General features: G+C 41.5%; 2 protein-coding genes across 4 annotated transcripts in view; one reads left to right on the top strand and one right to left on the bottom strand.

Annotated features, from left to right (window-relative positions):
- The first annotated feature begins 711 nt into the window (after nt 1-711).
- Nucleotides 712-1,941, top strand: Prss35 (serine protease 35). Its single transcript, XM_028756168.1, has one exon. It carries the CDS (start codon nt 712-714, stop codon nt 1,939-1,941), a length of 1,230 nt encoding a protein of 409 aa, XP_028612001.1.
- Nucleotides 1,942-10,203: 8,262 nt separating this feature from the next.
- The window catches only part of Snap91 (synaptosome associated protein 91), a 110,374-nt gene continuing 108,441 nt past the window's right edge, over nt 10,204-12,136 (bottom strand). For all 3 annotated transcript variants that reach the window (XM_028756183.1, XM_028756181.1, XM_028756182.1), the window contains one exon: nt 10,204-11,611. Coding sequence is in view for 1 of the 3 variants with exons in the window: in XM_028756182.1 (XP_028612015.1) it covers nt 11,597-11,611 (15 nt within the window). In the remaining 2 variants the exon portion in view is untranslated. The remainder of the gene's footprint in view (nt 11,612-12,136) is intronic.

Raw genomic sequence — 12,136 nt, 5'->3', positions numbered from 1 at the left:
GTGGGTGTTTGTGTTGTGTTCTGCATGGCGTTCATGTGTGTTGTGTTGTATATATGTATGTGTTGTGGTGTGGATGTGTGATGTGTATATGTATACATTTGAAATCAGAGCAGGTGGTAAGCAGAAAAACTCACCTGGGTCTAACCTCTGCTGCTTCACAACATCATCCGATGCACATCTTCACAGTAGCGTCTCCTGCAAACCCTGGCTCAGGGAAGTTGTGAACTCCAACGCATGTTTCTGAAGTCTTATGGTCATTTACATCTTAGACTTGAAGACATCATAGTCCCGTTTTTAAAGAGCGAAGCACATAGGAAGAACTGCAGGGTGTCTGATTCTGTCTCTACTTATGAGCATTGGAGCAATAAGTATCTGGAAAAGCTGTGGGGTTGAGACTTCCTGACGGGAGTCCACTCTCTGTCCCTGATGGGGTTGTCTGGGGAGGTAGGTGGTGAGGGGAAGAGAGAGAGAGAGAGAGAGAGAGAGAGAGAGAGAGAGAGAGAGAGAATAGGGAGAAACTCCTTACTGATTTTGGATGTCTGTCATGGGTATAGATTAAATGTCCAGGAAGTCTAAGGCAGATGAAAACAAGGATCTATTCATGGTGGTGGTACACTCAGGACCTAATGCAGAAAGACATAAATAACATTTACAACACTTAAAAACACTCTTTTTCTTTTTTGTTTTTAAAGGGCAAAATAGAAGAACAAGATGGAAAATACTTTATTTTGGCTGATAATTTTCATCCCTGGGTGGGCCCTCTCTGATGGGTCTGAAACAGAACCAGATTTTACATGGCACTTGAGCAGAATACCCCAGGTTGTGAGTGAGAAGACTATTCGTTTGGGCAGCCCCACGTTCCAGGCGGATGCTGGGGTGGTGAAGACCACAGTGTGTGGCATCGAATGTCAGGAAGAGCTCCCTGGTCCCAGCCTTTCCCAGCTGGAAGACTCTCTTTCCTATGAGACGGTCTTCGAAAATGGCACTCGAACCTTAACCAGGGTCAAAGTTCAAGGTCTGGTCCTGGAACCTACTCAGAACAGCAGCATAAAAGGAGCACGCCCTAGGAGAAGGAGGCAGGTGTACGGTACGGACAGCAGGTTCAGCATCTTAGACAAAAGGTTCTTGACCAATTTCCCTTTTAATACAGCAGTGAAGCTGTCCACCGGCTGCAGCGGCGCCCTCATTTCCCCCAACCATGTGCTCACAGCTGCCCACTGTGTCCACGACGGGAAGGACTATGTCAAAGGCAGTAAAAAGCTGAGGGTAGGGGTGCTAAAGATGAGAAATAAAGGAGGCCGCAAGAAACGCAGAGGTTCCAAGAGGAGCCGGAGAGAAGCGGAGAGTGGTGGCCAAAGTCAGGACCATCCTCCGGAGAGCACCACCCAAAAACCGGGAAAAAAATCCAGGCGGGGTCTGAAAGTCGCCCAAGGAAGGCCTTCTTTCCAATGGACCCGCGTCAAGAGCACCCACATTCCCAAAGGCTGGGCGAGGGGAGAGAAAGGGGACCCGGCCTTGGACTACGACTATGCGCTCCTGGAGCTGAAGCGCGCACAAAAGCAGCAGCATATGGAGCTGGGAGTCAGCCCCACCATCACCAAGCTGCCGGGAGGCCGGATCCACTTCTCTGGATTTGACAACGACAGGGATGATCAGTTGGTGTATCGGTTTTGCAGTGTTTCCGAGGAATCCAATGACCTCCTGTATCAGTACTGTGATGCTGAGGCAGGCTCCACCGGCTCTGGGATCTACCTGAGGCTCAAAGAGCCAGGTCAAAAAAATTGGAAGCGCAAAATCATCGCGGTCTACTCGGGCCACCAGTGGGTGGATGTGCATGGAGTTCAGAAGGACTATAACGTGGCTGTGCGCATCACTCCGCTCAAGTACGCCCAGATTTGCCTCTGGATCCACGGAAACGCTGCCAACTGTGCTTATGGCTGAGGGAAAAAGTGAAGCGAGTTCATGCCCATCTTGAATCCCAGAGAAAGCCAGCTCTCATTTTGAGACCACTCACAGGCTGTGCCTGGACTTGGTCTATCAGTGGTTTTTTACAGCGTTTTTACAGACTTCGTTTATCAAAATTAGGTAACTTTCGCACAGTTAAAATGTTTAGTTACAGATACTGAAACTAGATGGCACTTCAGCGACAAGTATATACTCTTTAGATGGCGGTAAGTTTCATTTTGGGGGAAACCATTTGTTTACTTGGGCCTTTGGATACCAGACACTCTTAAAAATATCAAACTAGAACTGTAACGTGACTTCTCAATGACTAGCTCTTGAGTCCTATCCTAGGAAGAACTTAGGAGGGTGTAGTTATGTGTTCAACCTTTCTGGAAAATAGGAAGATTTACAGTAACACAATTAGAGTTAGGGGAGGCAGGAGGTTTAGTTTGCAATGCGATTAGATGCCATCCCATTCTTGCCCTCAGTGTTTATATGTGTCGTCTCTTGGTACTGAGAAACTTATTTCAAGAACTATAGATCAAAACATATAAAAATTACAAATCAAATAGACTAGTGAGCTGCATAAACAAAACTATTAACGGTGGCTTTAAAAACCCAACACCAGCCATGTCCATCTAAAATTTGGAGAAACATTGTTCTGTGTAATGAACCAAGTTTACAGACACTGAAAGCTGAGACACTCTAAGATCTCAAGTTTTACAGTCTTAAAATACGATGTTTGTGAGGCATGCAGAGACGAAATTTCACAAGCTACCGTCCTCTGGCGAAAGCCATGCCATTTTGTGTTGTGCTTTCTGCTGTGTGTGAGGTGCTATATTTTTAAAGTGAGGTATTTTGAAGTCTTTTTCAAAAGAGAACCCACTCCCCTCAACCCTGAGGTACCAAAGAAGGTTCTAATGCTTCTCATAAGGGACCAAGGTGGCATCCTTGCTCTGCCTCCCTCCCAAGTAGCATTAAGCAGTCCCTGTGTACCACCCTAGAGCAAAATGCAGAGCAGGAATTCAGGACGCGCCTGGTGAGCAAACACAGCTGTGGTGGATGGTTATAAACAGGGGGTTAAGTCAGGGCATTATGCTTAAACGGTTTTGATGATATAATCAAGTACACCCTAAAATTTAAGTAACCAAAGACCCAATCTTTGGTCTACTCTTTCTGGCAATTTCTAAGGCCACATATTTTCCCTCACTCAATTCATTGCCAGAGTAAAAACCTCTTTTCTTTTAGACGTGTCCTAATAAAGACCACAAACTAAGAGATGCTGTTGTTTCTTATTTTTGTTTTCTGTTCTAGTCTTGATTAGTATGCAAAGGAGTATCTTCATTTGGGTTATCATGATGACTTCGTAAATGGTGCTCAAAATATGTGGCATTCTTTTATAATGTGGGTTGTTAAAAATAATTCAATAAAATTAAGGAATAAAATGTATGACTTACTGTGTTTGTATAGATACTTTAAAGGATTTTAGAAAATAATCAATTAACTAACATTCAATTGAAATGTATTGCCTTTAACACTCATCTCACTGAAAGGCGTTTAATCATTGCTTCCAGTAGAAGAGGAACACATACTGAAAAGAAGACCCATTTTCTTTGGGGTGGTACATATACAGTCGCTGTTATCAGGTGTTTTCTCTGTTGATAAAATACCCAACAAAAGCAACTTATGGAAAGAATGGGTTTTTTTCTGTCTTTTTCTTCTTTGTCTTTTCTTTCTTTCTTTCTTTCTTTCTTTCTTTCTTTCTTTCTTCCTTCCTTCCTTCCTTCCTTCCTTCCTTCCTTCTTTTCCAATATAATACATGATTCTAGAGATTATCATCATAACGTTGCATATGTATGCTCCTATAACCAACTATGCTCCACTTCATCTCATATTCATAAAGATCGGCTGAAATGTTCTCAGCAGACTGGCAGTCATGTTTCCCTGAAGAGCTAGCTGGCATAGGTGTAGAGGAATGATCCTGTGCTGATTCATGAGCCAGGACACCAGTGTGATGTGGTCTCTGTCTAAAGGTAGATCTCCTCCCTTGCCCACTGCTGTGCTATTCTTAAACTTCCAGCTTGCAAGGTTAGGATATGCTCAGAGCCAAGATCCTATCACAAAACAGAAGTACCACTTTACCCAGCCATGGGATGAAAATAAAAGTTGGTATTTTTAAGAGAGAGCTGAATTTAGTATTCTGCCACTGCACTTGGAACACTTACGCCAGAAGGCCTTGTGGCTTGGAGAAATAAGTGACACCATTGTACCCACCAAATAGCCAGTGTGTCACCCCATGTGACCAGGATGTGACTGATGTGGCTCCTTAAATGGATGTCTTGAGCAGTCATCCACCCACAGATCACAGCATCCCTAGACCTAAATTAAAGCTTGCTTTTGGCAGAGGCACATAGGCCATCATGTGATATGAATCACCTTTCCAGGACTGGTAAGTACATTTCTCCATTCTTAGGCTGGAGGAAACAAGGACTCCATGACTTTCATATTATAAAGTATTTAGAAAATCTCTTTTGCTAGAATCTATCATATTCAACTAGAGCCTCAGACTGTGCACCCACTGGATTCAAGATAGTATAACAGGTTCCCTTAATGTAAAGGCTTCCAAATTTGATTAATAGTAAGAATGATGCAGGGAACTACCTTAGAAACCCAGATGCCAGGGCAGGATCCATGGAGATCCACCCCAAATCCCCAAGAATGAGTTCAGCATTCCAGGTCTGATTAAACTCTTGGTTGGTTTCCAATCATGGCCATGTGTCTCTCTCACAACTGAAAGGCTCCCCCAGCAGAAGATATCGAGGAAAGGCTAACACTTACAAGTGAATTTTCTGGAGATGGTCTACTGTTTTGCATGGCAGGTGACGGGTGAGCTCTGAGATGCAAGGTCACCAGAGACTTTATCCCAGGGTTGCTTCTTGCAGCTGATATGCCTTTCCTGTCACCATTACATAGTCTAATTATTCCTGGGCAGATTTCCTGCAGAATTAATGTGAAGATGTACTTTCATACAGTAATACTGTATAGACAAATTGATGGTTTCACAATTTCTAACAATAATTTTATAGAACTCTTACACTGATACATGTGAACTCTAGCCCCCTATAGAATAAAACTACAAGCAGAGCTTGGCAAAGCTTCACATGTCATGGGCCAACTGCACTAGGATAAGAAAGCAGGCTTGGAACAAAATTGTGACCAAGGAAAAACATTCAAAGTCAGTTCAAGGATGAGGTGACAGGTGTGCTCTATTATAAAGCAAGGCCATGTGAAACTGTTGCTTTGAACTTATAATGAGCTTATAGAATGAAACACTGCTTGAATCTTTCTATCAATATCCTTCTGTAACTCTCCTTTTATGGAACGTTTTATCTATGAGGTAATTTTTTCTGACATAGAGACCGTTTTGTCTAAAAGCTCATGAAGTGTATCGAACTCCAAGCCTCTCACCTGGCCAGTGGGGATGGGGGGTGAGACTGGGATGGAGGGGGTGGGAAAAGTTAAAGGAAGAGAAAATTTACAAATAGTAAGCAACTTTTGCTATTGCAACCATCACCGCCATCCATCCACCCGTCGCTGCCTACCTCAGTGTACCTGAATGCCAGACTGGTCCCTGACATTCCCTTGCCTCTGGCACTCAGGCCAGGAAAGGCTACATAGTAAAACTGTCTCAGGAAGGAAGGAAGGAAGGAAGGAAGGAAGGAAGGAAGGAAGGAAGGAAGGAAGGAAGGAAGGAAGATGTTCAGGACACTTCTTGGCTGCTGAATGAAGAAGTTTAGAATTATGGATGCTGGGCTTGGGAGACAACAAAGAAAGAAAAACTAGCTTGGAGGAAAAATAGAAGTTAATTCATAGACATGTATGCTAAACAAACAAACAAACGAATGAATGAATGAATGAATGAATGAATGGATAAATAAGTGAATAAACAAATAAATGGTCCTGTGCTTATGGTAATGACATAAAATGCTCAATCCAGAAAGAAAGAAGGCCTGGCAAGAAAGTGAAAATGATTATGGATTTCCAGTGACTGATTCATTAAGACACGAAGTATGTCACTACTATATTTTGTTTTGAGAAACGGTGACTGATGCTTTGTTTTTCTGCCATGGACTTAAATGGTCCTTTTAACTTCACTTGAAAACATTTTTTTTTTCACTGAAAGAAAGTCAGGAATTTAAAAAAAAAAAGTAACTTCAAATTTACATTTGAAATATTATATACATCGTCAAAATTTAATATCCTGTTAAAATATACTGTTTAATATACTGTTGAAATTCATGCTCCAAAGTACAGATGATTTTAAAATTAACTTCAATATTCCCTGGGACATGTTTAAATTAACATTTCAGACTGTATATGTTTAACTTTTTAAGGTTTTAAAATATATTATTATAAAAATAAGATAAAACAAAACCAAACAACCCCACCTCCCATAATAAAATGAGTTAATTTACCTCAAAGATATTTCTTGCACTGAAAGAAATGGGACACGTAACATATCAGGGTGGAAGTGCTTGCCTTTAGTCCCCATTGAGAGGCAGAGGTATTAGGATCTCTTGAGTTTAAGGACAGCTTGGTCTGCACAGTGAATTCTAGGCCACAGATGGATACATAGTAAGACTGTTTCAATAGCAAAATTAAAAAGAGAAAGAGAGGGAGGAAGCAGACTGCAGGGCTATTGCATCTGGAGCAGAATCTAGTATTAAATGCTGGCTGGAGAGGTGGCTCAGCAGCTAAGGGCACTGGCTGCTCTTCCAGACGTCCTGAGTTCAATTCCCAGCAACCATATGGTGGCTCACAACCATCTATAATGTAATCTGATGCCCTCTTCTGGCTTGCAGGTATTCATACAGATAGACCACTCATAGATAAAATAAATAAATACATCTTTTAAAAAGAAGTTGGTTTAGCAGCAAAGCAGATGATTACTGACAGATTTTCCTCGAGGGGACACTTCCTGGCCTTGATCCCATGCAGGGCTGTACTCTGCAAGTGTGAGTGCTGTGTTATGTTATAGTCACTTGTAGCACAGGCTTTCCCCAAAGTTTGTCTTCCTCCTCCATCTCTGAGGGCTGCAGTCATTGGCTCAACTCTGTTACATTCCCTCAGGATAGCATCTCCATCTCTGGCTAAGCCATCATCACATTATTCTTGATTAAAAGATGGCTGTCAGTACAAAGTTTTTGAAACTTTCTGATCTCTCAGAAGAAACTCTTTCAGTTGCTGGCCATAGCAACCATTAGCAGTATTCACATTTGCCCTTACTGACATCAGACAGTGAGAGACTTAAGAAGGGATCTCTAGGATGAGTTTAAATTTTGCGTTGGATCTACTACATGTATCTGGCTGACACTGCCTTCTGGCTGGTTTACATATACAGCTCAGTGTTCCATGTAGTTGTGCTAATGTGGGACAAGTACCTACTTACACTTACTGAACTTCAAAACACATACTTCTGTGCCTGTGCTTTACTGTGGAATCTTACTACCTCCACCATTTCCATGGTAGTTTTTGTTCTTTATCTTTTACCATTCTTACAATGGAAAAAATAAAAACTATAGCAAAAATAATCACAGCAATTAAAAATACTGTAAATGTATTTGACATTTATAGGTGTTTTGTCTGCATCTATGTTTGTGTCTGGCAGTGCTCCTGGTAGCTGCAGAGGCCAGAAGAGGTGTTGAAATCCTTGGGACTGGAGTTCCAAGCAGTTGTGAGCTGCCACTTGGGAGCTGGGAATCAAACCCCTGAGTCCTCTGTGTTTAACTGCTGAGACATCTTTTCAGCCCACAGAGTAATTTTTAAAAGTAGGAGCAGCAGTGTTTGCGAGTGTTACATGGTGCCAAGTGTCTTCCATTCATTATCTCATATAATATGTACACAAGTAGACGGAGCCTCATTCCACAGAAGAAAAAAAAATGAAAGCTTAAAGATCTTAAGCAATTTGCCTGAGGCAACCGTGGGTTGAACTGGGAATTCCCTTCTGTGTGGTTAGACACTAACATTCCTGCATAAGCCTCAGCCTCACTAACACAGACTGGGAGTCCGGCTTTTGGGAGGTCTCAACTAAAGGTGGAGGTAAGGTTAAACTTTCCCCCATGCTAGTCTACTGACTGATAGACACATTTAACAAGTCTTTTACATTTAAAGCAAAGGTACTTTAACTATGGTGGGTGGCTTCCTAAGGATTCCCTGACCCGTTCAGGGCCTGTCAGATCAACATTGTTTCTCTAATATGACAATTATCTCCCACTGATACACAGTGGACTGCCCCAGCAGATGCCTGCCATGCCGTTTTCTAACAGATAGAATGTATCAGTAGAAAAGGGAGCATAGCTACCTTTTGCTAAGTCTAATTTAAAGAGGTGTGTGACAAAGGATCACAGGCAGCTAAGGACTGCTGAGAGCCTGAGAGCTGGTCTTCCCTAGGGGAGAGCACTCCACTGGTTATCCAATATCTAACAGGCAACCCTGAACTGTAGGAAGCCGCGGCTTGTGCTGGCAGAATTCGCCATTGCAAGATGGCGCTGGCATCCGGTGCTCCTCCTAGTAAACAAGTAAACTGCGCCTGTGCTATGGTAAAAGCGCGCCAAAGTCAAAGCCCATCCCAGGGCGTTTTGGCGGGCAACGAGTAAGCAGCCAATCAGAGGTGAACACACCGCTCTAAGGGTATATAAGCAGTGCCTTTTCCGGCCTGGGGTCTTCCTCCATTTTCTTTTGGAATAAACGTTTGCTGCGGAAGGATCCTAGTGTGGTGTCCACGTGTGTTCTTGCTGGCAAGACGATTACACGCGGGCCACACTGAACTTATACAAACCACTAACGTTATACAGACTGAGCCAGTTAAATTTAGGAATATGCATGTACACACATGCACGTACATACATACAAATGCACACACACACACACACACACACACCCCACACAATCTTATGCATTTGTGTGCTTGCCTTAGTTTCTGTTCACAATGACACCCTTGGAGGCCAGAAGAGGGCAATGGATTCCTTGAAATCCAATTTGCAATTGGAGCAAAATGTAGGTTGTTGAGAGCTTCCATGAGTGTGCTGGAACCAAACCAGGGTCCTCTGCGAGAGCAGCGAGTGCTCTGAACTGCTGAGCCGTCTGCTCATCTCCCAGCACCCGCCTGGTGCCCTATAATCATCTGTGACTCCAGTTCCGAGAGATCTGATATACTCCTTCTTGCCTCCATTGGATCCAGGTATGCACATGTATGCAGGTAAACTCTCTTAGCCATACAATAAATAAATATATATTTTTAAAAAATAATCACCTGACATGATCTGATGCTAGCTTCTGAGAGTAAGTTCTCAGGATATAATAAATCTGAGGCAACCAAAAGGAAATGAGTTTTAAAATAGTCTCCTACATGAGATTGGGCATTGTGTGTGTTTGTGTGTGTGTGTGTGTTTGGTGTGCTTAGGATCAAACCCAAGGTCTTGGCCATTATTAGGGGAGAGCTTTGTTACTAAGCTACAGTCCAGTCCCAACACTGAACTATATTTTGGGGATGCTAGAGCAAGCTAGCTGTAGGCACCCAGTTCTACTACAACAGGCCAGGGTAAGTTTTATGTGATGACAATATTAATATTCAAGTGTGTATGCAAACCGGGACTCGGCTACTTTATTGTTTAAGTTCCATGGAAATTCTCACACTTCAAAAACCTTTATTTGCATGTTTTAAAAGAATACCTAAAAGTAAACATATATTTTGAAATATAGAACTTAAAGTAGTTTCTAGGTATGATGGAGTCCCAAGTTGAATGACAGTTCTTTAAAATTGATTTGTTTCATTGCAAAACGAAACTATATTGCAACGGATAAAATATTTAAATTATCAAAATATTTTAAGGATTTTTATTTTTAATTTTATATTTGTATGGATGTGTATGGGGATGGGGGGCAAGCACCAGAGGCATTGGTTCTCCCCAGAGCTAGAGTTACGGGCAGTTGTAAGCTACCCTATGTGGGTTTTGGTTCAAACTCTAGACCAAAGCCTTGCTCTCTCTAGAAGCAGTACATACTCTTAAGTACTCTCTAGTACCTTCAATATTGTGTGCATGTTCCATCTGACATGTATCTTTTCCTTAAAAGGTAACCAAAGACAGAAAGATTACGTTTGCATAGTACTCTCTAGTACCTTCAATATTGTATGCATGTTCCATCTGACATGTATCTTTTCCTTAAAAAGTAACCAAAGACAGAAAGATTACGTTTGCATTTTCTTGGTTCAAGGTGTTTATTGCATCTCAGAGGGCAGACATGCACTGGGCTTTTAAACCAAAATACAAAGAAAAGCCATTTTGAAATTGGTTTTAGGTAATTGTCCCCCATTACAGTGTATGTTATCCCCACAGTAAATTCAGATACAACCACTTTAAAGGGTACCATACATCTATTAAATAATTTGAAAAATAGGCAAATGCCTTTCCAACCCAATATGCTTTTACAAAGAGCTGCCAAGCCACTAAACAACACTGATCAACAGTGACCTTGTGTACGCATCAAAATCTTCAGCCAAGCCATCGGCACAGACAGTATGACAACAAACTGAAAATCAAAGAATACAGTATGTACACTAAAAGATACAATTCGCTGAATTGGTTTCAATCCTATCACAAAGGTACAATAGAAGTCACTTTGAGCTCAATCGAAGGATGGAAAAACACTACTCTATAGAACACACAAAGAAATACTAACTGAACAGATGTATGTAAACCCACACTGAAATAAAAAATATTTGCAGTTCTCTTTAAGTTACAGATGTCTCTTGGGGCACGTTCATAGTCACATAAACAGCACATCTCTAATTGCACTTTCACAGACACGATAGAAACAAGCTCCACTTTTCAGTGCCTTTGATCAAGAACGAATAAATAGGTCAATTTAGATGCAAACCCTGCAAATATAATTAAAATATATATCTTAATATAGCAGTGATAAATATGGACTTCTTCTCATATGATTTTTCTCATTCTTGATAAGGTAGCATCATCAAAGAGAAGTTTTATTATGGACATTAAACTTCAGGTTTTTTTTTTAAAATAAAATTTCTTAACATATACAGCGCACAAAAATAAACATTTCTCACAACAAGTTGAAGTTTCTGTGATTGGAAAAAAGTACTCCACACCGAAAAAGTTTTTGTATAGTTAAGAGTGTTTTCCTCACTAGCTGATAGTATCACATTACGCTTGTAACAGAGGTACAGAAGAGAAGAGAGAGTTCATGGGAGGACTTGAGAGTTTGTCCAAAAGTTATATATACATCGAAACCTTCGAAAACACAGACACATCTTTCCAAATGGCTCACCACATAACAGCTGCGTCATCATCCGTCCACGGGCAACGTCCAGAAAAGCACTAAAGGCATTGGAACCATTCACTCATTGTTTACGTACAACACACAAAGAACCCGAATACGCTACGAGCTGGAGAGTAGGGTAACAGCTAAAGTAGTACACATTCCTAATGTTCACTGTCACAGCGGGGCTGTGTGTTTGGGAGAGGAGGTTACGAGTCAGCACTGGGTTTGTACTGGTGGCTCACTCTGAAACTGAGCATCAATCTTATCTGAAGTTTCCAAACTCAGGTTATTTTTTTTTCCTATTCAGTCACAAAAATTGCAGCTGTAAAGAGAAAAAAAAAGTATCTGAGTTAGAAAACACAGAGCACGTGTAAAGATACAGACATTTCACCCCCCTTACCACTTTCTCTTTATGGTGCAAAACACCTGTACACAATAAGAGTTTGAGATTTAACAAATTCACATTTATAGGTTTTTTTTTTTAACTGAGATAAACATAAAAACTCACTCTGGAAACTTAAACAATTCTATGTATAGTTGTGTTTTAGGAAAAAAAAAATCAGTAATCTTTAAAACTTCGACACTTCCTAGCAATCTCAGTCTCAACCAAGAGCTAGTCCGTATGGGTGGTGACAGGTGGAAGGATAGTGGCTGTCATTACTGTTGCCATTACTGCCACGTCTGTTGATGAGCCACTTAACCATTGCCTAAGAGTGGACTGTAAAAGATGGTGAGCCCTGGGCGCTGGGCCTTCTCTCCTGCCTCTGTCTACATCCTTCACATGCTGTTCCTCTTGAGGAATCCTTGCTATGGTCAGAAGCAATCTCTTCTCCATCAAATGTTTGTC

This window comes from Grammomys surdaster, unplaced genomic scaffold (genome assembly GCF_004785775.1).
Source record: "Grammomys surdaster isolate TR1022 unplaced genomic scaffold, NIH_TR_1.0 126113, whole genome shotgun sequence".
Lineage (NCBI taxonomy): Eukaryota > Metazoa > Chordata > Mammalia > Rodentia > Muridae > Grammomys > Grammomys surdaster.
This window is presented reverse-complemented; position numbering and strand designations above follow the sequence as displayed.